Source organism: Oncorhynchus mykiss, chromosome 23 (genome assembly GCF_057628025.1).
Source record: "Oncorhynchus mykiss isolate SJ-2025 chromosome 23, ASM5762802v1, whole genome shotgun sequence".
Lineage (NCBI taxonomy): Eukaryota > Metazoa > Chordata > Actinopteri > Salmoniformes > Salmonidae > Oncorhynchus > Oncorhynchus mykiss.
Window position 1 is genome coordinate 59,530,001 of NC_143044.1, and position 26,080 is coordinate 59,556,080.

General features: G+C 42.9%; 1 protein-coding gene across 5 annotated transcripts in view; it reads right to left on the bottom strand.

The window, feature by feature from the left end:
* LOC110514830 (dedicator of cytokinesis protein 1) overlaps positions 1-26,080 on the bottom strand; it is a 611,880-nt gene that overhangs the window by 151,263 nt on the left and 434,537 nt on the right. For all 5 annotated transcript variants that reach the window (XM_090217799.1, XM_090217795.1, XM_090217797.1 and 2 more), the window contains exons 32-33: positions 12,968-13,026; positions 4,277-4,425 (exon numbers count right to left, since the gene is read on the bottom strand). In XM_090217799.1, the coding sequence (XP_090073925.1) occupies positions 4,277-4,425; positions 12,968-13,026 (208 nt within the window). The remainder of the gene's footprint in view (positions 1-4,276; positions 4,426-12,967; positions 13,027-26,080) is intronic.

The following is a 26,080-nucleotide window of genomic DNA, read 5'->3' on the forward strand; positions in this document are numbered from 1 at the left end:
TGGCACTGGAGGAAGAGAGACGGCTCGCTCTGGAGGAAGAGAGCCGGATCGCTCTGGAGGAAGAGAGACGGCTCGCTATGGAGGAAGAGAGACGGCTCGCTATGGAGGAAGAGAGACGGCTCGCTCTGGAGGAAGAGAGACGGATCGCTCTGGAGGAAGAGAGACGGATCGCTCTGGAGGAAGAGAGACGGATCGCTCTGGAGGAAGAGAGACGACTCGCTCTGGAGGAAGAGAAAAGGATCGCTCTGGAGGAAGAGAGACGGATCGCTCTGGAGGAAGAGAGACGGATCGCTCTGGAGGAAGAGAGACGGATCGCTCTGGAGGAAGAGAGACGGATCGCTCTGGAGGAAGAGAGAAGGATCGCTCTGGAGGAAGAGAGACGGATCGCTCTGGAGGAAGAGAGGCAACTCTCTCTCTGCTAAGTTTTACACTGCAGACTAGAAAGCTATTTGTATATGTCTCAAATGGCTCCCTATTCCCTATATAGTGCACTACAGGTCCTGGTCAGAAGTAGTGCACTACTACCCTATAGACCCTGGTCTAAAGTAGTGCCCTACTACCCTATAGACCCTGGTCTAAAGTAGTGCACTACTACCCTATAGACCCTGGTCTAAAGTAGTGCACTATTACCCTATAGGCCCTGGTCTAAAGTAGTGCCCTACTACCCTATAGGGCCTGGTCTAAAGTAGTGCACTACTACCCTATAAATAATGGTCTAAAGTAGTGCACTACTACCCTATAAACCTTCGTCTAAAGTAGTGCACTACTACCCTATAGGTCCTGGTCTAAAGTAGTGCACTACTACCCTATAGACCCTGGTCTAAAGTAGTGCACTACTACCCTATAGACCCTGGTCTAAAGTAGTGCACTACTACCCTATAGACCCTGGTCTAAAGTAGTGCACTACTACCCTATAGGCCCTGGTCAAAAGTAGTGCACTACTACCCTATAGGTCCTGGTCAAAAGTAGTGCACTACTACCCTATAGACCCTGGTCTAAAGTAGTGCACTACTACCCTATAGGGCCTGGTCTAAAGTAGTGCACTACTACCCTATAGACCCTGGTCTAAAGTAGTGCACTACTACCCTATAGACCCTGGTCTAAAGTAGTGCACTACTACCCTATAGGCCCTGGTCAAAAGTAGAGCACTACTACCCTATAGGTCCTGGTCAAAAGTAGTGCACTACTACCCTATAGACCCTGGTCTAAAGTAGTGCACTACTACCCTATAGGGCCTGGTCTAAAGTAGTGCACTACTACCCTATAGACCCTGGTCTAAAGTAGTGCACTACTACCCTATAGACCCTGGTCTAAAGTAGTGCACTACTACCCTATAGACCCTGGTCTAAAGTAGTGCACTACTACCCTATAGACCCTGGTCTAAAGTAGTGCACTACTACCCTATAAACCCTGGTCTAAAGTAGTGCACTACTACCCTATAGGTCCTGGTCTAAAGTAGTGCACTACTACCCTATAGGCCCTGGTCTAAAGTAGTGCACTACTACCCTATAGACCCTGGTCTAAAGTAGTGCACTACTACCCTATAGGTCCTGGTCTAAAGTAGTGCACTACTACCCTATAGACCCTGGTCTAAAGTAGTGCACTACTACCCTATAGACCCTGGTCTAAAGTAGTGCACTACTACCCTATAGACCCTGGTCTAAAGTAGTGCACTACTACCCTATAGACCCTGGTCTAAAGTAGTGCACTACTACCCTATAGGTCCTGGTCTAAAGTAGTGCACTACTACCCTATAGACCCTGGTCTAAAGTAGTGCACTACTACCCTATAGACCCTGGTCTAAAGTAGTGCACTACTACCCTATAGGCCCTGGTCTAAAGTAGTGCCCTACTACCCTATAGACCCTGGTCTAAAGTAGTGCACTACTACCCTATAGACCCTGGTCTAAAGTAGTGCACTACTACCCTATAGACCCTGGTCTAAAGTAGTGCACTACTACCCTATAGGTCCTGGTCTAAAGTAGTGCACTACTACCCTATAGACCCTGGTCTAAAGTAGTGCACTACTACCCTATAGACCCTGGTCTAAAGTAGTGCACTACTACCCTATAGACCCTGGTCTAAAGTAGTGCACTACTACCCTATAGGCCCTGGTCTAAAGTAGTGCCCTACTACCCTATAGACCCTGGTCTAAAGTAGTGCACTACTACCCTATAGACCCTGGTCTAAAGTAGTGCACTACTACCCTATAGACCCTGGTCTAAAGTAGTGCACTACTACCCTATAGACCCTGGTCTAAAGTAGTGCACTACTACCCTATAGGGCCTGGTCTAAAGTAGTGCACTACTACCCTATAGACCCTGGTCTAAAGTAGTGCACTACTACCCTATAGACCCTGGTCTAAAGTAGTGCACTACTACCCTATAGGTCCTGGTCTAAAGTAGTGCACTACTACCCTATAGGCCTGGTCTAAAGTAGTGCACTACTACCCTATAGACCCTGGTCTAAAGTAGTGCACTACTACCCTATAGACCCTGGTCTAAAGTAGTGCACTACTACCCTATAGACCCTGGTCTAAAGTAGTGCACTACTCCCCTATAGACCCTGGTCTAAAGTAGTGCACTACTACCCTATTCTGGGAGACTGACAGGGAGGATCTGGGAGACTGACAGGGAGGATCTGGGAGACTGACTGGGAGGATCTGGGAGACTGACTGGGAGGATCTGGGAGACAGACTGGGAGGATCTGGGAGACAGACTGGGAGGATCTGGGAGACTGACTGGGAGGATCTGGGATACAGACTGGGAGGATCTGGGAGACAGACTGGGAGGATCTGGGAGACTGACTGGGAGGATCTGGGAGACTGACTGGGAGGATCTGGGAGACTGACTGGGAGAATCTGGGAGACTGACTGGGAGGATCTGGGAGACTGACTGGGAGGATCTGGGAGACTGACTGGGAGGATCTGGGAGACTGACTGGGAGGATCTGGGAGACTGACTGGGAGGATCTGGGAGACTGACTGGGAGGATCTGGGAGACTGACTGGGAGGATCTGGGAGACTGACTGGGAGGATCTGGGAGACTGACTGGGAGGATCTGGGAGACTGACTGGGAGGATCTGGGAGACTGACTGGGAGGATCTGGGAGACTGACTGGGAGGATCTGGGAGACAGACTGGGAGGATCTGGGAGACTGACTGGGAGGATCTGGGAGACTGACTGGGAGGATCTGGGAGACAGACTGGGAGGATCTGGGAGATAGACTGGGAGGATCTGGGAGACTGACTGGGAGGATCTGGGAGACTGACTGGGAGGATCTGGGAGACAGACTGGGAGGATCTGGGAGACTGACTGGGAGGATCTGGGAGACTGACTGGGAGGATCTGGGAGACTGACTGGGAGGATCTGGGAGACTGACAGGGAGGATCTGGGAGACTGACTGGGAGGATCTGGGAGACTGACTGGGAGGATCTGGGAGACAGACTGGGAGGATCTGGGAGACTGACTGGGAGGATCTGGGAGACTGACTGGGAGGATCTGGGAGACTGACTGGGAGGATCTGGGAGACTGACTGGGAGGATCTGGGAGACTGACAGGGAGGATCTGGGAGACTGACTGGGAGGATCTGGGAGACTGACTGGGAGGATCTGGGAGACAGACTGGGAGGATCTGGGAGACTGACTGAGAGGATCTGGGAGACTGACTGGGAGGATCTGGGAGACTGACTGGGAGGATCTGGGAGACAGCCACAGGCCAGGCCGACTTCAACATGGCATGGATGGTAAAGGAAGTGACATCAGATTCAGTACAGAGAATTCTGCAGGAGACTGGGTTAGACTGGGAACGTAATACCAACGAAACAAACAGTCACCTACGAGATACATGGACAAACACATGTTTCTGAAGTCTAACCTCTGGATATACTATTCTGTAGCAGACAAGAGACTTAGACTTTTGATTGGTGGAACACCACATGTGACCAATGAGATATCAGTAAGGAAAAGAGGGGGGGTTTGATTGGTCCACATGTGACCAATGGGATATCAGTAAGGCAAAGAGTGAATGATTGATTAATATACTGACTGACTGATTGATTAATATACTGACTGACTGACTGATTGACTGATTGATTAATATACTGACTGACTGATTGATTAATATACTGACTGACTGACTGATTGATTGATTGATTAATATACTGACTGACTGATTGACCGGCTGATTGACTGACGATTGATTGACAGGCTGATTGACCGAATGACTGACTGGCTGATTGACCGGCTGATTGATGGACAGACTGACTGACTGGTACAGACCCGTTGGAAGCTGCATGTGAAGTGGAATTCACACTGCATCATGTCGAAGAAGATGGGGATGGTAGCTTTCCTCAGCTCTATCTCTGGGACCAGAGTCATCTCTAGGATGGGACCCACCATCTCTGGGATGAACTTGATCTTGTGTGGACCTGGGGAGAGATAAAAATTCATCAAATATCTGAGCCCCTGCAGAGGCGGCAAAGGGTTAGAGCGTTGGGCCAGTAACCAAAAGGATGCTGGATCGAATCCCCGAGCTGACAAGGTACAAATCTGTCGTTCTGCCCCTGAACAGGCAGTTAATCCAACTGTTCCTAGGCCGTCATTGAAAATAATAATTTGTTCTTAACTGACGTGCCGAGTTAAATAAAGTTAACCACAAATGGTAGAGCACGAGGCTTACAAGGCCATGATAATGGGTTGAATTCCCAGGACCACCTTTACATTTAACAAAATAATTATGCACTTTGGATAAAAGAGTCTGCTAAATGCCATATATTATATAATGATATATAACCTGTGGATGAAAAGAGTCTGCCAAATGACATATATTATATCATGATATATAACCTGTGGATGAATACATGGATGAGGGAATAATGAACAAACGGTCAATGGATGACAGTACATTTAAAGGGGACCAGGCCATAGATAAAGTGTGGTCCTCTGTAACTCAAGCTGGTTGAGCACGGAGGCACTTACAACGCCAGGACCGCGGGGTTCACTTCCTGCTGGGTTCCCCCCCCCCCCCCCGTTACCAAAATATACGGAACGCACTACGGGATAAAAAGAGTCTGTTATTTTATTATTATGATAGATGACTGAAGAGATACAAAAATCAAAGGACTAATAACTATTAATGTGCTTATTGATTCATTATTAGTGCGTAATATGCTTATTGATTAATTATTGGTGCGTAATGTGCTTATTGATTAATTATTGGTGAGTAATGTGCTTATTGATTAATTATTGGTGAGTAATGTGCTTATTGATTAATTATTGGTGAGTAATGTGCTTATTGATTAATTATTGGTGAGTAATGTGCTTATTGATTAATTATTGGTGAGTAATGTGCTTATTGATTAATTATTGGTGAGTAATGTGCTTATTGATTAATTATTGGTGAGTAATGTGCTTATTGATTAATTATTGGTGAGTAATGTGCTTATTGATTAATTATTGGTGAGTAATATGCTTATTGATTAATTATTGGTGAGTAATGTGCTTATTGATTAATTATTGGTGAGTAATGTGCTTATTGATTAATTATTGGTGAGTAATGTGCTTATTGATTAATTATTGGTGAGTAATATGCTTATTGATTAATTATTGGTGAGTAATGTGCTTATTGATTAATTATTGGTGAGTAATGTGCTTATTGATTAATTATTGGTGAGTAATGTGCTTATTGATTAATTATTGGTGAGTAATGTGCTTATTGATTAATTATTGGTGAGTAATATGCTTATTGATTAATTATTGGTGAGTAATGTGCTTATTGATTAATTATTGGTGAGTAAGATGCTTATTGATTAATTATTGGTGAGTAATGTGCTTATTGATTAATTATTGGTGAGTAATGTGCTTATTGATTAATTATTGGTGAGTAATGTGCTTATTGATTAATTATTGGTGCGTAATGTGCTTATTGATTAATTATTGGTGAGTAATGTGCTTATTGATTAATTATTGGTGAGTAATGTGCTTATTGATTAATTATTGGTGAGTAATGTGCTTATTGATTAATTATTGGTGAGTAAGATGCTTATTGATTAATTATTGGTGAGTAATGTGCTTATTGATTAATTATTGGTGAGTAATGTGCTTATTGATTAATTATTGGTGAGTAATGTGCTTATTGATTAATTATTGGTGAGTAATATGCTTATTGATTAATTATTGGTGAGTAATGTGCTTATTGATTAATTATTGGTGAGTAATGTGCTTATTGATTAATTATTGGCGAGTAATATGCTTTTGATTAATTATTGGCGAGTAAGATGCTTATTGATTAATTATTGGTGCGTAATATGCTTACTGATTAATTATTGGTGAGTAATGTGCTTATTGATTAATTATTGGTGAGTAATATGCTTTTGATTAATTATTGGTGAGTAATGTGCTTATTGATTAATTATTGGTGAGTAATGTGCTTATTGATTAATTATTGGTGAGTAATATGCTTATTGATTAATTATTGGTGAGTAATGTGCTTATTGATTAATTATTGGTGAGTAATGTGCTTATTGATTAATTATTGGTGAGTAATATGCTTATTGATTAATTATTGGTGAGTAATGTGCTTATTGATTAATTATTGGTGAGTAATGTGCTTATTGATTAATTATTGGTGAGTAATATGCTTATTGATTAATTATTGGTGAGTAATGTGCTTATTGATTAATTATTGGTGAGTAATGTGCTTATTGATTAATTATTGGTGAGTAATATGCTTATTGATTAATTATTGGTGAGTAATATGCTTTTGATTAATTATTGGTGAGTAATGTGCTTATTGATTAATTATTGGTGAGTAATGTGCTTATTGATTAATTATTGGCGAGTAATATGCTTTTGATTAATTATTGGCGAGTAAGATGCTTATTGATTAATTATTGGTGCGTAATATGCTTATTGATTAATTATTGGTGAGTAATGTGCTTATTGATTAATTATTGGTGAGTAATGTGCTTATTGATTAATTATTGGTGAGTAATGTGCTTATTGATTAATTATTGGTGAGTAATGTGCTTATTGATTAATTATTGGGGAGAAATATGCTTATTGATTAATTATTGGTGAGTAATGTGCTTATTGATTAATTATTGGTGAGTAATGTGCTTATTGATTAATTATTGGTGAGTAATGTGCTTATTGATTAATTATTGGTGAGTAATGTGCTTATTGATTAATTATTGGGGAGAAATATGCTTATTGATTAATTATTGGCGAGTAAGATGCTTATTGATTAATTATTGGCGAGTAAGATGCTTATTGATTAATTATTGGTGCGTAATATGCTTATTGATTAATTATTGGTGAGTAATGTGCTTATTGATTAATTATTGGCGAGTAAGATGCTTATTGATTAATTATTGGTGCGTAATATGCTTATTGATTAATTATTGGTGAGTAATGTGCTTATTGATTAATTATTGGTGCGTAATATGCTTATTGATTAATTATTGGTGCGTAATATGCTTATTAATTATTGGTGAGTAATGTGCTTATTGATTAATTATTGGTGAGTAATGTGCTTATTGATTAATTATTGGTGAGTAATGTGCTTATTGATTAATTATTGGGGAGAAATATGCTTATTGATTAATTATTGGTGAGTAATGTGCTTATTGATTAATTATTGGTGAGTAATGTGCTTATTGATTAATTATTGGTGAGTAATGTGCTTATTGATTAATTATTGGTGAGTAATGTGCTTATTGATTAATTATTGGTGAGTAATGTGCTTATTGATTAATTATTGGGGAGAAATATGCTTATTGATCCTGTGTGGAACCTGTGCGTAATATAACACTATGTGGATGAATAAATAATAACATGAATATAACTCATATTGATAACAGATTGATCTTCGTAAGACCAGGGGACACATTGATACACGGATGATTCAATAATTAAAGACATTAAACTAAATGACGATCAGTTCCTGGTGAGATACATAGATAACACAGAAATACATGAATGAGGAAATAGTTAAATAAATCAACTAAACGAATAAATAAACGATTCCTGGTGAGATGGTACAGTATGTTAAATTGTCTTGGTGTAAACCACAGGAGGAAACTACTAGAGGGGGCCCCCCCAGGGGCATAAACATGTATCTGGTGAGATGGTACAGTATGTTGGTGTAAACCACAGGAGGAAACTACTAGAGGGGCCCCCCAGGGGCATAAACATGTATCTGGTGAGATGGTACAGTATGTTGGTGTAGACCACAGGAGGAAACTACTAGAGGGGCCCCCCAGGGACATAAACATGTATCTGGTGAGATGGTACAGTATGTTAAATTGTCTTGGTGTAAACCACAGGAGGAAACTACTAGAGGGGCCCCCAGGGGCATAAACATGTATCTGGTGAGATGGTACAGTATGTTAAATTGTCTTGGTGTAGACCACAGGAGGAAACTACTAGAGGGGCCCCCAGGGGCATAAACATGTATCTGGTGAGATGGTACAGTATGTTGGTGTAAACCACAGGAGGAAACTACTAGAGGGGCCCCCAGGGACATAAACATGTATCTGGTGAGATGGTACAGTATGTTGGTGTAAACCACAGGAGGAAACTACTAGAGGGGCCCCCAGGGGCATAAACATGTATCTGGTGAGATGGTACAGTATGTTGGTGTAAACCACAGGAGGAAACTACTAGAGGGCCCCCAGGGGCATAAACATGTATCTGGTGAGATGGTACAGTATGTTGGTGTAAACCACAGGAGGAAACTACTAGAGGGGCCCCCCAGGGGCATAAACATGTATCTGGTGAGATGGTACAGTATGTTAAATTGTCTTGGTGTAAACCACAGGAGGAAACTACTAGAGGGGCCCCCAGGGGCATAAACATGTATCTGGTGAGATGGTACAGTATGTTAAATTGTCTTGGTGTAAACCACAGGAGGAAACTACTAGAGGGGCCCCCAGGGACATAAACATGTATCTGGTGAGACGGTACAGTATGTTGGTGTAAACCACAGGAGGAAACTACTAGAGGGGCCCCCAGGGACATAAACATGTATCTGGTGAGATGGTACAGTATGTTAAATTGTCTTGGTGTAAACCACAGGAGGAAACTACTAGAGGGGGCCCCCCAGGGACATAAACATGAATCTGGTGAGATGGTACAGTATGTTGGTGTAAACCACAGGAGGAAACTACTAGAGGGGCCCCCAGGGGCATAAACATGTATCTGGTGAGATGGTACAGTATGTTGGTGTAAACCACAGGAGGAAACTACTAGAGGGGCCCCCCAGGGACATAAACATGTATCTGGTGAGATGGTACAGTATGTTAAATTGTCTTGGTGTAAACCACAGGATGAAACTACTAGAGGGGCCCCCAGGGGCATAAACATGTATCTGGTGAGATGGTACAGTATGTTGGTGTAAACCACAGGAGGAAACTACTAGAGGGGCCCCCAGGGGCATAAACATGTATCTGGTGAGATGGTACAGTATGTTGGTGTAAACCACAGGAGGAAACTACTAGAGGGGCCCCCCCAGGGACATAAACATGTATCTGGTGAGATGGTACAGTATGTTAAATTGTCTTGGTGTAAACCACAGGAGGAAACTACTAGAGGGGCCCCCAAGGGGCATAAACATGTATCTGGTGAGATGGTACAGTATGTTGGTGTAAACCACAGGATGAAACTACTAGAGGGGCCCCCCAGGGACATAAACATGTATCTGGTGAGATGGTACAGTATGTTGGTGTAAACCACAGGAGGAAACTACTAGAGGGCCCCCCAGGGGCATAAACATGTATCTGGTGAGATGGTACAGTATGTTGGTGTAAACCACAGGAGGAAACTACTAGAGGGCCCCCCAGGGACATAAACATGTATCTGGTGAGATGGTACAGTATGTTGGTGTAAACCACAGGAGGAAACTACTAGAGGGGCCCCCCAGGGACATAAACATGTATCTGGTGAGATGGTACAGTATGTTGGTGTAAACCACAGGAGGAAACTACTAGAGGGGCCCCCCAGGGACATAAACATGTATCTGGTGAGATGGTACAGTATGTTAAATTGTCTTGGTGTAAACCACAGGAGGAAACTACTAGAGGGGCCCCCCAGGGACATAAACATGTATCTGGTGAGATGGTACAGTATGTTAAATTGTCTTGGTGTAGACCACAGGAGGAAACTACTAGAGGGGCCCCCAGGGACATAAACATGTATCTGGTGAGATGGTACAGTATGTTGGTGTAAACCACAGGAGGAAACTACTAGAGGGGCCCCCAGGGGCATAAACATGTATCTGGTGAGATGGTACAGTATGTTGGTGTAAACCACAGGAGGAAACTACTAGAGGGCCCCCAGGGGCATAAACATGTATCTGGTGAGATGGTACAGTATGTTGGTGTAAACCACAGGAGGAAACTACTAGAGGGGCCCCCCAGGGGCATAAACATGTATCTGGTGAGATGGTACAGTATGTTGGTGTAAACCACAGGAGGAAACTACTAGAGGGGCCCCCCAGGGGCATAAACATGTATCTGGTGAGATGGTACAGTATGTTGGTGTAAACCACAGGAGGAAACTACTAGAGGGGCCCCCAGGGACATAAACATGTATCTGGTGAGATGGTACAGTATGTTAAATTGTCTTGGTGTAAACCACAGGAGGAAACTACTAGAGGGGGCCCCCCAGGGACATAAACATGTATCTGGTGAGATGGTACAGTATGTTGGTGTAAACCACAGGAGGAAACTACTAGAGGGGCCCCCAGGGGCATAAACATGTATCTGGTGAGATGGTACAGTATGTTGGTGTAAACCACAGGAGGAAACTACTAGAGGGGCCCCCCAGGGACATAAACATGTATCTGGTGAGATGGTACAGTATGTTAAATTGTCTTGGTGTAAACCACAGGATGAAACTACTAGAGGGGCCCCCAGGGGCATAAACATGTATCTGGTGAGATGGTACAGTATGTTGGTGTAAACCTCAGGAGGAAACTACTAGAGGGGCCCCCCCAGGGACATAAACATGTATCTGGTGAGATGGTACAGTATGTTAAATTGTCTTGGTGTAAACCACAGGAGGAAACTACTAGAGGGGCCCCCAGGGACATAAACATGTATCTGGTGAGATGGTACAGTATGTTAAATTGTCTTGGTGTAAACCACAGGAGGAAACTACTAGAGGGGCCCCCAGGGACATAAACATGTATCTGGTGAGATGGTACAGTATGTTAAATTGTCTTGGTGTAGACCACAGGAGGAAACTACTAGAGGGGCCCCCAGGGACATAAACATGTATCTGCCATCCCTCCAGTTTATTTTCAGTGTTCATTAGCATTTTGATTGACATTCAGAAGATGAGAGGTGATTTTCCTGAGAAAAGCCTCAGGTCCAAAACCAGAATTACTTGAATTACGAAAACACTGGTGTGGGAACCAATACGACATCACCGTAAGAGTTGTAATTAAGAAAAAGAGAGCATGAGAGAAATAGAAAAGCAGAGACTGATTCCCTATTTGAAGGAACATAACAGGTCTATTCAAACTAACACCTTGTCATTATCTGACTCCTTTGTGATGTCTCTGCTGTAGTTCTGCTTCCACAACAACAACATGAGGCCAATTAACCCAGGATCCGACCATCTATTCTCTATCCTTAGTCCTTCCTGTTTTCACTAACAACCTGGTAACCCATGATCCTACCCTCTATTCTCTATCCTTAGTCCTTCCTGTTTCCACTAACAACCTGGTAACACATGATCCGACCCTGTATTCTCTATCCTTAGTCCTTCCTGTTTTCACTAACAACCTGGTAACCCATGATCCGACCCTCTATTCTCTATCCTTAGTCCTTCCTGTTTTCACTAACAACCTGGTAACCCATGATCCGACCCTCTATTCTCTATCCTTAGTCCTTCCTGTTTTCACTAACAACCTGGTAACCCATGATCCGACCCTCTATTCTCTATCCTTAGTCCTTCCTGTTATCACTAACAACCTGGTAACCCATGATCCGACCAGCTTGTTAGCTAACGTTACATGACGTGTGTACAACACCCGTTGAGTGTGCTCTCCGAGATCGAAACGAGATGGGTGGGGCTAAAGCTTAAGAGGGTGTGAACGATGCTGAATGGGTGTAAACAAAGAGGAGCTCTTCACACGATACCAAAACATTCAAAGGCCATTTTCTCAAAAAGTGAGTTTACAAGTTCATCAACTTTCAAAGGAAAATTACTTTCCCATTTTTTCCTCTTTGTCTACACCCATTCAGCATGATATACTATTTTGTAGCTCTGAGGCTCTACTTTTATCCATGGTAAAAAAGCTATATGATACGGTCATTGTTTCAACTGGCTAGCCAGCTAACGTAATATTAGATAGCCAGCTAACTTAACGTTAGCTAGCTAGATAGCGCGCTAGATACCAAACAGGAAATGGTTTAGAAAGTTGTTTTTAGTTGCCTTGGTTTGTTAGATTGACATTTAATAAGTAAAGTTTTAAACAGATGGGTTATTGGTATTAAAATACACCTGTTATGCTATTCTGGACCACCGGGCTGCTGATGTCATCGTTTTTGTGTTTATACTTTTTCATAACGATAAAGACAAGGTTAATGTTCACAATGTCGACTGCCACAACTCTCTACAGACATGTTGATATATATACGTAGTATAAACCAGCCATTAGTCTTGAAATATTTGGTTGTTTACTAGACTGCCGGTACTCACTCTGTTTAGCACATGGCCTCACATGTGAAAGAAGAGCTCTCCAGTAGTGGTACCAAAACATTCAAGGGCCATTTTCTCAAAAGTGGGGTTACAAGTTTATCATCTTCCAAAGCAGAATTACTTTCCAATTGTTCCTCAACAGTAGTGTTACGATATACCATTTTCTAGCTCTGAGTCTCTACTTTTAAAAAACACCGGATGGAGCCGGTCGGTCACATACGTTAGTTGAATACATATGAAGAACATGAAATAGATGATACATACCTAGATTATACCACATGTCTCTGATCTCAAAGCCGATCTGTCTCCTCATGTCCTGGTACCTGAAACACACAGAAACACACATGCATTTACATGCACTGATGCCAACCACTGTCCTGTACTAGTGACCAGTCCAACATGGTTAACTGTCCTGTACTAGTGACCAGTCCAACATGGTTAACTGTCCTGTACTAGTGACCAGTCCAACATGGTTAACTGTCCTGTACTAGTGACCAGTCCAACATGGTTAACTGTCCTGTACTAGTGACCAGTCCAACATGGTTAACTGTTCTGTACTAGTGGTCCAACATGGTTAACTGTCCTGTACTAGTGACCAGTCCAACATGGTTAACTGTCCTGTACTAGTGGTCCAACATGGTTAACTGTCCTGTACTAGTGACCAGTCTAACATGGTTAACTGTCCTGTACCAGTGACCAGTCCAACATGGTTAACTGTCCTGTACTAGTGACCAGTCCAACATGGTTAACTGTCCTGTACTAGTGACCAGTCCAACATGGTTAACTTTCCTGTACTAGTGACCAGTCCAACATGGTTAACTGTCCTGTACTAGTAACCAGTCCAACATGGTTAACTGTCCTGTACCAGTGACCAGTCCAACATGGTTAACTGTCCTGTACTAGTGACCAGTCCAACATGGTTAACTGTCCTGTACTAGTGACCAGTCCAACATGGTTAACTGTCCTGTACTAGTAACCAGTCCAACATGGTTAACTGTCCTGTACCAGTGACCAGTCCAACATGGTTAACTGTCCTGTACTAGTAACCAGTCCAACATGGTTAACTGTCCTGTACCAGTGACCAGTCCAACATGGTTAACTGTCCTGTACTAGTGACCAGTCCAACATGGTTAACTGTCCTGTACTAGTGACCAGTCCAACATGGTTAACTGTCCTGTACTAGTGACCAGTCCAACATGGTTAACTGTCCTGTACTAGTGACCAGTCCAACATGGTTAACTGTCCTGTACTAGTGACCAGTCCAACATGGTTAACTGTCCTGTACTAGTGGTCCAACATGGTTAACTGTCCTGTACTAGTGACCAGTCCAACATGGTTAACTGTCCTGTACTAGTGACCAGTCCAACATGGTTAACTGTCCTGTACTAGTGACCAGTCCAACATGGTTAACTGTCCTGTACTAGTGACCAGTCCAACATGGTTAACTGTCCTGTACTAGTGACCAGTCCAACATGGTTAACTGTCCTGTACTAGTGACCAGTCCAACATGGTTAACTGTCCTGTACTAGTGACCAGTCCAACATGGTTAACTGTCCTGTACTAGTGGTCCAACATGGTTAACTGTCCTGTACTAGTGGTCCAACATGGTTAACTGTCCTGTACTAGTGACCAGTCCAACATGGTTAACTGTCCTGTACTAGTGACCAGTCCAACATGGTTAACTGTCCTGTACTAGTGACCAGTCCAACATGGTTAACTGTCCTGTACTAGTGACCAGTCCAACATGGTTAACTGTCCTGTACTAGTGACCAGTCCAACATGGTTAACTGTCCTGTACTAGTAACCAGTCCAACATGGTTAACTGTCCTGTACCAGTGACCAGTCCAACATGGTTAACTGTCCTGTACTAGTAACCAGTCCAACATGGTTAACTGTCCTGTACCAGTGACCAGTCCAACATGGTTAACTGTCCTGTACTAGTGACCAGTCCAACATGGTTAACTGTCCTGTACTAGTGACCAGTCCAACATGGTTAACTGTCCTGTACTAGTGACCAGTCCAACATGGTTAACTGTCCTGTACTAGTGACCAGTCCAACATGGTTAACTGTCCTGTACTAGTGACCAGTCCAACATGGTTAACTGTCCTGTACTAGTGGTCCAACATGGTTAACTGTCCTGTACTAGTGACCAGTCCAACATGGTTAACTGTCCTGTACTAGTGACCAGTCCAACATGGTTAACTGTCCTGTACTAGTGACCAGTCCAACATGGTTAACTGTCCTGTACTAGTGACCAGTCCAACATGGTTAACTGTCCTGTACTAGTGACCAGTCCAACATGGTTAACTGTCCTGTACTAGTGACCAGTCCAACATGGTTAACTGTCCTGTACTAGTGACCAGTCCAACATGGTTAACTGTCCTGTACTAGTGACCAGTCCAACATGGTTAACTGTCCTGTACTAGTGGTCCAACATGGTTAACTGTCCTGTACTAGTGGTCCAACATGGTTAACTGTCCTGTACTAGTGACCAGTCCAACATGGTTAACTGTCCTGTACTAGTGACCAGTCCAACATGGTTAACTGTCCTGTACTAGTGACCAGTCCAACATGGTTAACTGTCCTGTACTAGTGACCAGTCCAACATGGTTAACTGTCCTGTACTAGTGACCAGTCCAACATGGTTAACTGTCCTGTACTAGTGACCAGTCAAACATGGTTAACTGTCCTGTACTAGTGGTCCAACATGGTTAACTGTCCTGTACTAGTGGTCCAACATGGTTAACTGTCCTGTACTAGTGACCAGTCCAACATGGTTAACTGTCCTGTACTAGTGGTCCAACATGGTTAACTGTCCTGTACTAGTGACCAGTCCACCATGGTTAACTGTCCTGTACCAGTGACCAGTCCAACATGGTTAACTGTCCTGTACTAGTGGTCCAACATGGTTAACTGTCCTGTACTAGTGACCAGTCCAACATGGTTAACTGTCCTGTACTAGTGACCAGTCCAACATGGTTAACTGTCCTGTACTAGTGGTCCAACATGGTTAACTGTCCTGTACTAGTGACCAGTCCAACATGGTTAACTGTCCTGTACTAGTAACCAGTCCAACATGGTTAACTGTCCTGTACTAGTGACCAGTCCAACATGGTTAACTGTCCTGTACTAGTGGTCCAACATGGTTAACTGTCCTGTACTAGTGACCAGTCCAACATGGTTAACTGTCCTGTACTAGTGGTCCAACATGGTTAACTGTCCTGTACCAGTGACCAGTCCAACATGGTTTATTGACAATAAGTACTATAGGAGGGTAAACAACTGGTTCCCACTTTAAACAAAGTACAACTTATAAAGGCTTTATAAAAAGTACATACAGGCTTTATAAGCACCCCAGTGTATAAAGGGTGACATAACTATTCCCAGTGAATTGCCAATTGTGACATAACACACTATGTATGTTTATACACCATTTATACAGTATGAGACGCTTATAGATCATTTGTGAATCCTTTATGTAGTGCTTATGAAGCCTTTATAATGCTATACAACCTGTGAAGAATATTTCAAGAGAAGCATCATAACATAACAAATCGGAAACTTTTTTGTCCCAAAAAATGGGATGCAGAAAAACGAACGTGTTTTTGTCACTTCTATATTAGACTACTGCAACGCTCTACTGTCTGGCTACTTCTATATTAGACTACCACAAGGCTCTACTGTCTGGCTACTTCTATATTAGACTACTGCAACGCTCTACTGTCTGGCTACTTCTATATTAGACTACTGCAACGCTCTACTGTCTGGATACTTCTATTTTAGACTACTGCAACACTCTACTGTCTGGCTACTTCTATATTAGACTACTGCAACGCTCTACTGTCTGGCTACTTCTATATTAGACTAACGCAAGGCTCTACTGTCTGGCTACTTCTATATTAGACTACTGCAACGCTCTACTGTCTGGCTACTTCTATATTAGACTACTGCAATGCTCAACTGTCTGGCTACTTCTATATTAGACTACCGCAACGCTCTACTGTCTGGCTACTTCTATATTAGACTACTGCTATGCTCTACTGTCTGGCTACTTCTACATTAGACTACTGTAACGCTCCACTGTCTGGCTACTTCTATATTAGACTACTGCAACGCTCTACTGTCTGGCTACTTCTATATTAGACTACTGCAACACTCTACTGTCTGGCTACTTCTATTTTAGACTACTGCAACGCTCTACTGTCTGGCTACTTCTATATTAGACTACTGCAACGCTCTACTCTCTGGCTACTTCTATATCAGACTACTGCAACGCTCTACTGTCTGGCTACTTCTATATTAGACTACTGCAACGCTCTACTGTCTGGCTACTTCTATATTAGACTACTGCAACGCTCTACTGTGTGGCTACTTCTATATTAGACTACTGCAACGCTCTACTGTCTGGCTACTTCTATATTAGACTACTGCAATGCTCTACTGTCTGGATACTTCTATTTTAGACTACTGCAACGCTCTACTGTCTGGCTACTTCTATATTAGACTACTGCAACGCTCTACTGTCTGGCTACTTCTATATTAGACTACTGCAACGCTCTACTGTCTGGCTACTTCTATATTAGACTACTGCAACGCTCTACTGTCTGGCTACTTCTATATTAGACTACTGCTATGCTCTACTGTCTGGCTACTTCTACATTAGACTACTGCAACGCTCTACAGTCTGGCTACTTCTATATTAGACTACTGCAACGCTCTACTGTCTGGCTACTTCTATATTAGACTACTGCAACGCTCTACTCTCTGGCTACTTCTATATCAGACTACTGCAACGCTCTACTGTCTGGCTACTTCTATATTAGACTACTGCAACGCTCTACTGTCTGGCTACTTCTATATTAGACTACTGCAACGCTCTACTGTGTGGCTACTTCTATATTAGACTACTGCAACGCTCTACTGTCTGGCTACTTCTATATTAGACTACTGCAATGCTCTACTGTCTGGATACTTCTATTTTAGACTACTGCAACGCTCTACTGTCTGGCTACTTCTATATTAGACTACTGCAACGCTCTACTGTCTGGCTACTTCTATATTAGACTACTGCAACGCTCTACTGTCTGGCTACTTCTATATTAGACTACTGCAACGCTCTACTGTCTGGCTACTTCTATATTAGACTACTGCTATGCTCTACTGTCTGGCTACTTCTACATTAGACTACTGCAACGCTCTACAGTCTGGCTACTTCTATATTAGACTACTGCAACGCTCTACTGTCTGGCTACTTCTAGATTAGACTACTGTAACGCTCTACTGTCTGGCTACTTCTATATTAGACTACTGCAATGCTCTACTGTCTGGCTACTTCTATATTAGACTACTGCAATGCTCTACTGTCTGGCTACTTCTATATTAGACTACTGCAACGCTCTACTGTCTGGCTACTTCTATATTAGACTACTGCAACGCTCTACTGTCTGGCTACTTCTATATTAGACTACTGCAACGCTCTACTGTCTGGATACTTCTATTTTAGACTACTGCAACGCTCTACTGTCTGGCTACTTCTATATTAGACTACTGCAACGCTCTACTGTCTGGCTACTTCTATATTAGACTACTGCAACGCTCTACTGTCTGGCTACTTCTATATTAGACTACTGCAACGCTCTACTGTCTGGCTACTTCTATATTAGACTACTGCTATGCTCTACTGTCTGGCTACTTCTACATTAGACTACTGCAACGCTCTACAGTCTGGCTACTTCTATATTAGACTACTGCAACGCTCTACTGTCTGGCTACTTCTAGATTAGACTACTAATGCTCTACTGTCTGGCTACTTCTATATTAGACTACTGCAATGCTCTACTGTCTGGCTACTTCTATATTAGACTACTGCAACGCTCTACTGTCTGGCTACTTCTATATTAGACTACTGCAACGCTCTACTGTCTGGATACTTCTATTTTAGACTACTGCAACGCTCTACTGTCTGGCTACTTCTATATTAGACTACTGCAACGCTCTACTGTCTAGCTACTTCTATATTAGACTACTGCAACGCTCTACTGTCTGGCTACTTCTATATTAGACTACCACAAGGCTCTACTGTCTGGCTACTTCTATATTAGACTACTGCAACGCTCTACTGTCTGGCTACTTCTATATTAGACTACCGCAACGCTCTACTGTCTGGCTACTTCTATATTAGACTACTGCAACGCTCTACTGTCTGGCTACTTCTATTTTAGACTACTGCAACGCTCTACTGTCTGGCTACTTCTATATTAGACTACTGCAACGCTCTACTGTCTGGCTACTTCTATATTAGACTACTGCAACGCTCTACTGTCTGGCTACTTCTATATTAGACTACTGCTATGCTCTACTGTCTGGCTACTTCTATATTAGACTACTGCAACGCTCTACTGTCTGGATACTTCTATTTTAGACTACTGCAACGCTCTACCGTCTGGCTACTTCTATATTAGACTACTGCAACGCTCTACTGTCTGGCTACTTCTATATTAGACTACTGCAACGCTCTACTGTCTGGCTACTTCTATATTAGACTACTGCAACGCTCTACTGTCTGGATACTTATATTTTAGACTACTGCAACGCTCTACTGTCTGGCTACTTCTATATTAGACTACTGCAACGCTCTACTGTCTGGATACTTCTATTTTAGACTACTGCAACGCTCTACTGTCTTGCTACTTCTATATTAGACTACTGCAACGCTCTACTGTCTGGCTACTTCTATATTAGACTACTGCAACGCTCTACTGTCTGGCTATTTCTATTTTAGACTACTGCAACGCTCTACTGTCTGGCTACTTCTATATTAGACTACTGCAACGCTCTACTGTCTGGCTACTTCTATATTAGACTACTGCAACGCTCTACTGTCTGGCTACTTCTATATTAGACTACTGCAACGCTCTACTGTCTGGCTACTTCTATATTAGACTACTGCAACGCTCTACTGTCTGGCTACTTCTATATTAGACTACTGCAACGCTCTACTGTCTGGCTACTTCTATATTAGACTACTGCAACGCTCTACTGTCTGGCTACTTCTATATTAGACTACTGCAACCCTCTACTGTCTGGCTACTTCTATATTAGACTACCGCAACGCTCTACTGTCTGGCTACTTCTATATTAGACTACTGCAACACTCTACTGTCTGACTACTTCTATTTTAGACTACTGCAACGCTCTACTGTCTGGCTACTTCTATATTAGACTACTGCAACCCTCTACTGTCTGGCTAATTCTAGATAAGACTACCGCAACGCTCTACTGTCTGGCTACTTCTATATTAGACTACCGCAACACTCTACTGTCTGGCTACTTCTATTTTAGACTACTGCAACGCTCTACTGTCTGGCTACTTCTAGATTAGACTACCGCAACGCTCTACTGTCTGGCTACTTCTATATTAGACTACCGCAACGCTCTACTGTCTGGCTACTTCTAGATTAGACTACCGCAACGCTCTACTGTCTGGCTACTTCTATATTAGACTACTGCAATGCTCTACTGTCTGGCTACTTCTATATTAGACTACTGCAACGCTCTACAGTCTGGCTACTTCTATATTAGACTACCGCAACGCTCTACTGTCTGGCTACTTCTATATTAGACCACTGCAACCCTCTACTGTCTGGCTACTTCTAGATCAGACTACTGCAACGCTCTACAGTCTGGCTACTTCTATATTACATTACTGCAACACTCTACAGTCTGGCTACTTCTATATTAGACTACCGCAGCACTCTACAGTCTGGCTACTTCTATATTATACTACTGCAAAGCTCTACTGTCTGGCTACTTCTAGATCAGACTACTGCAACACTCTACTGTCTGGCTACTTCTATATTAGACTACTGCAACACTCTACTGTCTGGCTACTTCTATATTAGACTACTGCAACACTCTACTGTCTGGCTACTTCTATATTAGACTACTGCAACCCTCTACTGTCTGGCTACTTCTATATTAGACTACTGCAACACTCTACTGTCTGGCTACTTCTATATTAGACTACTGCAACGCTCTACTGTCTGGCTACTTCTATATTAGACTACTGCAACGCTCTACTGTCTGGCTACTTCTATATTAGACTACTGCAATGATCTACTGTCTGGCTACTTCTATATTAGACTACTGCAATGCTCTACTGTGTGGCTACTTCTATATTAGACTACTGCAACGCTCTACTGTCTGGCTACTTCTATATTAGACGACTGCTATGCTCTACTGTCTGGCTACTTCTATATTAGACCACTGCAACGCTCTACTGTCTGGCTACTTCTATATTAGACTACTGCTATGCTCTACTGTCTGGCTACTTCTATATTAGACGACTGCTATGCTCTACTGTCTGGCTACTTCTATATTAGACCACTGCAACGCTCTACTGTCTGGCTACTTCTATATTAGACTACTGCAACGCTCTACTGTCTGGCTACTTCTATATTAGACGACTGCAATGCTCTACTGTCTGGCTACTTCTATATTAGACTACTGCAACACTCTACTGTCTGGATACTTCTATTTTAGACTACTGCAACGCTCTACTGTCTGGCTACTTCTATATTAGACTACTGCAACACTCTACTGTCTGGCTACTTCTATATTAGACTACTGCAACACTCTACTGTCTGGCTACTTCTAGATTAGACTACAGCAACACTCTACTGTCTGGCTACTTCTATATTAGACTACTTCAATGCTCTACTGTCTGGCTACCTCTAGATTAGACTACTGCAACACTCTACTGTCTGGCTACTTCTATATTAGACTACTGCAACGCTCTACTGTCTGGCTACTTCTATATTAGACTACTGCAATGCTCTACTGTCTGGCTACTTCTATATTAGACTACTGCAAGGCTCTACTGTCTGGCTACTTCTATATTAGACTACTGCAATGCTCTACTGTCTGGCTACTTCTAGATCAGACTACTGCAACGCTCTAGTCTCTGGCTACCCGGATAAAGAACTACATAAACATCAGCTAGTTCTCAACACGGCTGCTAGAATCTTGACTAGAACCCCAAAATTCCATCCTATTGCTCCAGTGCTAGCCTTTCTACACTGGCTTTCTGTCAAGGCAAGGACTGATTTCAAGGTGTTACTGCTAACCTACAAAGCATTATATGGGCTTGCTCCTACCTATCTCTCTGATTTGGTCCTGCCGTACATACCTACACGTACGGTCACAAGACGCAGGCCTCCTAATTGTCCCTAGAATTTCTAAGCAAACAGCTGGAGGCAGGGCTTTCTCCTATAGAGCTCCATTTTTATGGAATGGTCTGCTTATCCATGTGAGAGACGTAGACTCGGTCGTGACCTTTAAGTCTGTACTGAAGACTCCTATGGCCCAGGGGTGTGAAGGTGAATGGTAAGGCACTGGCATGACGAACTGCCCTTGCTGTCTCTGCCTGGCCGGTTCCCCTCTCTCCACTGGGATTCTCTGCCTCTAACCCGATTACGGGGGCTGAGTCACTTACTACTTGTGGTAGTAAGTTTGTGGTCTGGTGATATCATTCCCCCCCCGTGCTTCTACCTCTGCATTGCTTGCTGTTTGGGGTTTCAGGCTGGGTTTCTGTACAACACTTTGTGACATCTGCTGATGTAAGAAGGGCTTTATAAATACATTTGATTTATAAAGCGTGACCAAAAACATCTATAACCATCACTCACTCAGACAAACAGATTCGGTAATCACATACAGTGCCTTCAGAAAGTATTCAGACCCATTGACTTTTCCCACATTTTGATACGTCACAGCCTTATTCTAAAACGTATGAAAAACAAAATCCTCAGCAATCTACTCACAATAACCCCATAATGACATCACAATACCCCATAATGGCATCACAATACCCCATAATGACATCACAATACCCCCATAATGACATCACAATACCCCATAATGACATCACAATACCCCATAATGGCATCACAATACCCCATAATGACATCACAATACCCCCATAATGACATCACAATACCCCATAATGGCATCACAATACCCCATAATGACATCACAATACCCCCATAATGACATCACAATACCCCATAATGACATCACAATACCCCATAATGACATCACAATACCCCCATGACGACATCACAATACCCCATAATGACAATGAACGATGCTGCAAATGCATTAACAATAAAAAACTGAAACATGGCATTTAGGTAAGTATTCAGACCCTTCGCTATGAGACTTGAAATTGAGCTCAGGTGCATCTTGTTTCCATTGATCATCCTTGAGATGTTTCTACAACTTGATTGGAGTCCACCTGTGGTAAATTCAATTGATTGGACATGATTTGGAAAGCCATACACCTGTCTATATAAGGTCTCGCAGTTGACAGTGAATGTCAGAGCAAAAACCAAGCCATGAGGTCGAAGGAATTGTCCGTAGAGCTCCGAGACAGGATTGTGTCGAGGCACAGATCTGGGGAAGGGTACCAAAACATGGCTGCAGCATTGAAGGTCCCCAAAAACACAGTGGCCTCCATCATTCTTAAATGGAAGAATTTCGGAACCACCAAGACTCTTCCTGGACCTGGCCGCCCGGCCAAACTGAGCAATCGGGGAAGAAGGGCCTTTGTCAGGGAGGTGACCAAGAACCTAATGGTCATTCTGACAGAGCTCTAGAGCTCCCTGTGGAGATGGGAGAACCTTCCAGAAGGACAACCATCACTGCAGCACTCCACCAATCAGGCCTTTATGGTAGAGTGGCCAGACAGAAACCACTCCTCTGTAAAAGGCACATGACAGCCCGCTTGGAGTTTGCCAAAAGGTACCTAAAGATTATCAGACCATGAGAAACATGATTCTCTGGTCTGATGAAACCAAGATTAAACTATTTCGTCCTGAATGGCAAGAGTCACGTTTGGAGGAAACCTGGCACCTTCCCTACGATGAAGCATGGTGGTGGCAGCATCATGCTGTGGGGTTGTTTAAGTCGAGATCGAGGCAAAGATGAACGGAGCAAAGAACAGAGAGATCCTTGATGAAAACGTCCAAAAATGATGCAGAAAAATGTATCCATGCTTTTGTCACATCTAGGTTAGACTACTGCAATGCTCTACTTTCCGGCTACCCGGATAAAGCACTAAATAAACTTCAGTTAGTGCTAAATACGGCTGCTAGAATCCTGACTAGAACCAAAAAAATTGATCATATTACTCCAGTGCTAGCCTCCCTACACTGGCTTCCTGTTAAGGTTAGGGCTGATTTCAAGGTTTTACTGCTAACCTACAAAGCATTACATGGGCTTTCTCATGTCTTTCCGATTTGTTCCTGCCGTACATACCTACACGTAAACAGCTGGAGACAGGGTTTACTCCTATAGAGCTCCATTTTTACGGAATGGCTCAAGACCTCAGACTGGGGCGAAGGTTCACCATCCAACAGGACAACGAACCTAAGCACACAGCCAAGACAACGCAGGAGCTGCTTCGGGGATGAGTCTCTGAATGTCCTTGAGTGGCCCAGCCAGAGCCCGGACTTGAACCCTAAAGGCTGTAATTACTGCCAAAGGTGCAGGTCTAAAGGGTCTGAATACTTATGTAAATGTGATTTCTGTTTTTTTAATTTTTTTATACATTAGCAAAAAATGTCTAAAAAACAGTTTTTGCTATGCCGTTATGGGTTATTGTGTGTAGGTTTATGAAAAAATATATATAATGTAATCAATTTTAGCATAAGGCTGTAACGTTACAAAACGGGTAGAAAGTCAAGGGGTCTGAATACTTTACGAAAGCATATCAGAACTCAAAGCCTAAAAGTGCTTAACTAGGAAGCATATTCTGTATCAACAATGACAGAGAAGAAAACATTTAGGTGATCGGTACTGTGTTCCAATCCGACAAAAGGATCTGCATCAACTCATTTACAAGTGTTTTACCAGGAAATATCCCCAAAAGGTTATTCTATATCCCTCCAACTGTTCCACTGCCTGTTTTCATTGTTGCCCTCTAATTAAGGACCAGGTGGGGTGATATTAATGACCAGGGCCCAATTTAGACCTGGGACACCAGGTGGGGTGATATTAACGACCAGGGCGTGATTTAGACCTGGGACACCAGGTGGAGGGATATTAATGACCAGGGCCTGAATTAGACCTGGGACACCAGGTGGGTGATATTAATGATCAGGTAGAACAGAATACCAGCAGGCTCCAGATCTCATAGGGTCAAAGTTGAATACCCCTGTTCTATATTAACAAAGATAAGGTTTACAAAAACAAAACATTTTGGAGAGTGGAATTCAGGATTTATTTAAATTACCGAAAGCAATGCCTGTGTTGTGTGGATTAAGATACAGTAGGTTTTAGTATAAAACAATCCTTTATGGGAGGAGGAGGAGGAGGAGGAGGAGGAGGAGGAGGGGAAGTGACACTGACAGTAACTGACTAACTCTGAGAGAAAGGAGGACCAGGGAGGAAACGAGTGGACACATGAGGAGAGTGACAGTGAAAGCGAGGAGAGAAGGACTGAGTAGGACAGAGGGTGACTGAAAAAGAAGAGAACAAGCAGTGAGAGAGACAGTAATTGCAATACACTCACATTGTCATTGCCAGGGTTTGGTTTTTGTCTGTAATGAACAGGAAACAAGGGTTCCTGACTGAATTTAACAGACACAGCGATTCAGTTCACTCAGGACATGTCTGAAATCACTTTAACTACAACAACAAAATGGTGGCCAACTTTAAAGCAGTCTTCCACAGCAGTCTACCATATCCTTCACCTATCTGGTCACTGCCGTCATGAGTAAGGATGCATAATTCTGGTAACTGATTGGATGATTCTGGCATTTCCTGCTTATTCCCCCTTAATTCAAGGAATCTTTAAAACAGGATTTCTGGGAAAGCAGGGAATTTGGGGAAAGTTCCAGGCATTTGGCAACCGTAGTCATGGAGACCGTTGAACAATCCTGAGACACTAGCTGGCTGACTGTGACTGGCTGGCTGGCACGTACTGTGGCTGATTGGCTGAATGAATGACTTATTGGCTGGCTTACTGTGACTGACAGACTAGCTGGCTAATTGACTGACTGGCTTGGCTGTGACAAGTTTGTTCCTCTCTCATGGCTGACTGATAGAGACATGGAGGGATGACTCCTTCCAAGAAGAGGGGGGGGGGGGGGGGGGGGGGAGAGAGAGAGAGAGAGAGAGAGAGAGAGAGAGAGAGAGAGAGAGAGAGAGAGAGAGAGAGAGAGAGAGAGAGAGAGAGAGAGAGAGAGAGATGTGTAATGTCTTTATTGTTTTGACATTTCTGTATGTGTAATGTTTACTGTTAATTTTTACTGTTTATTTCACTTTTGTATAATATCTACCTCACTTGCTTTGGCAATGTTGACACGTTTTCCATG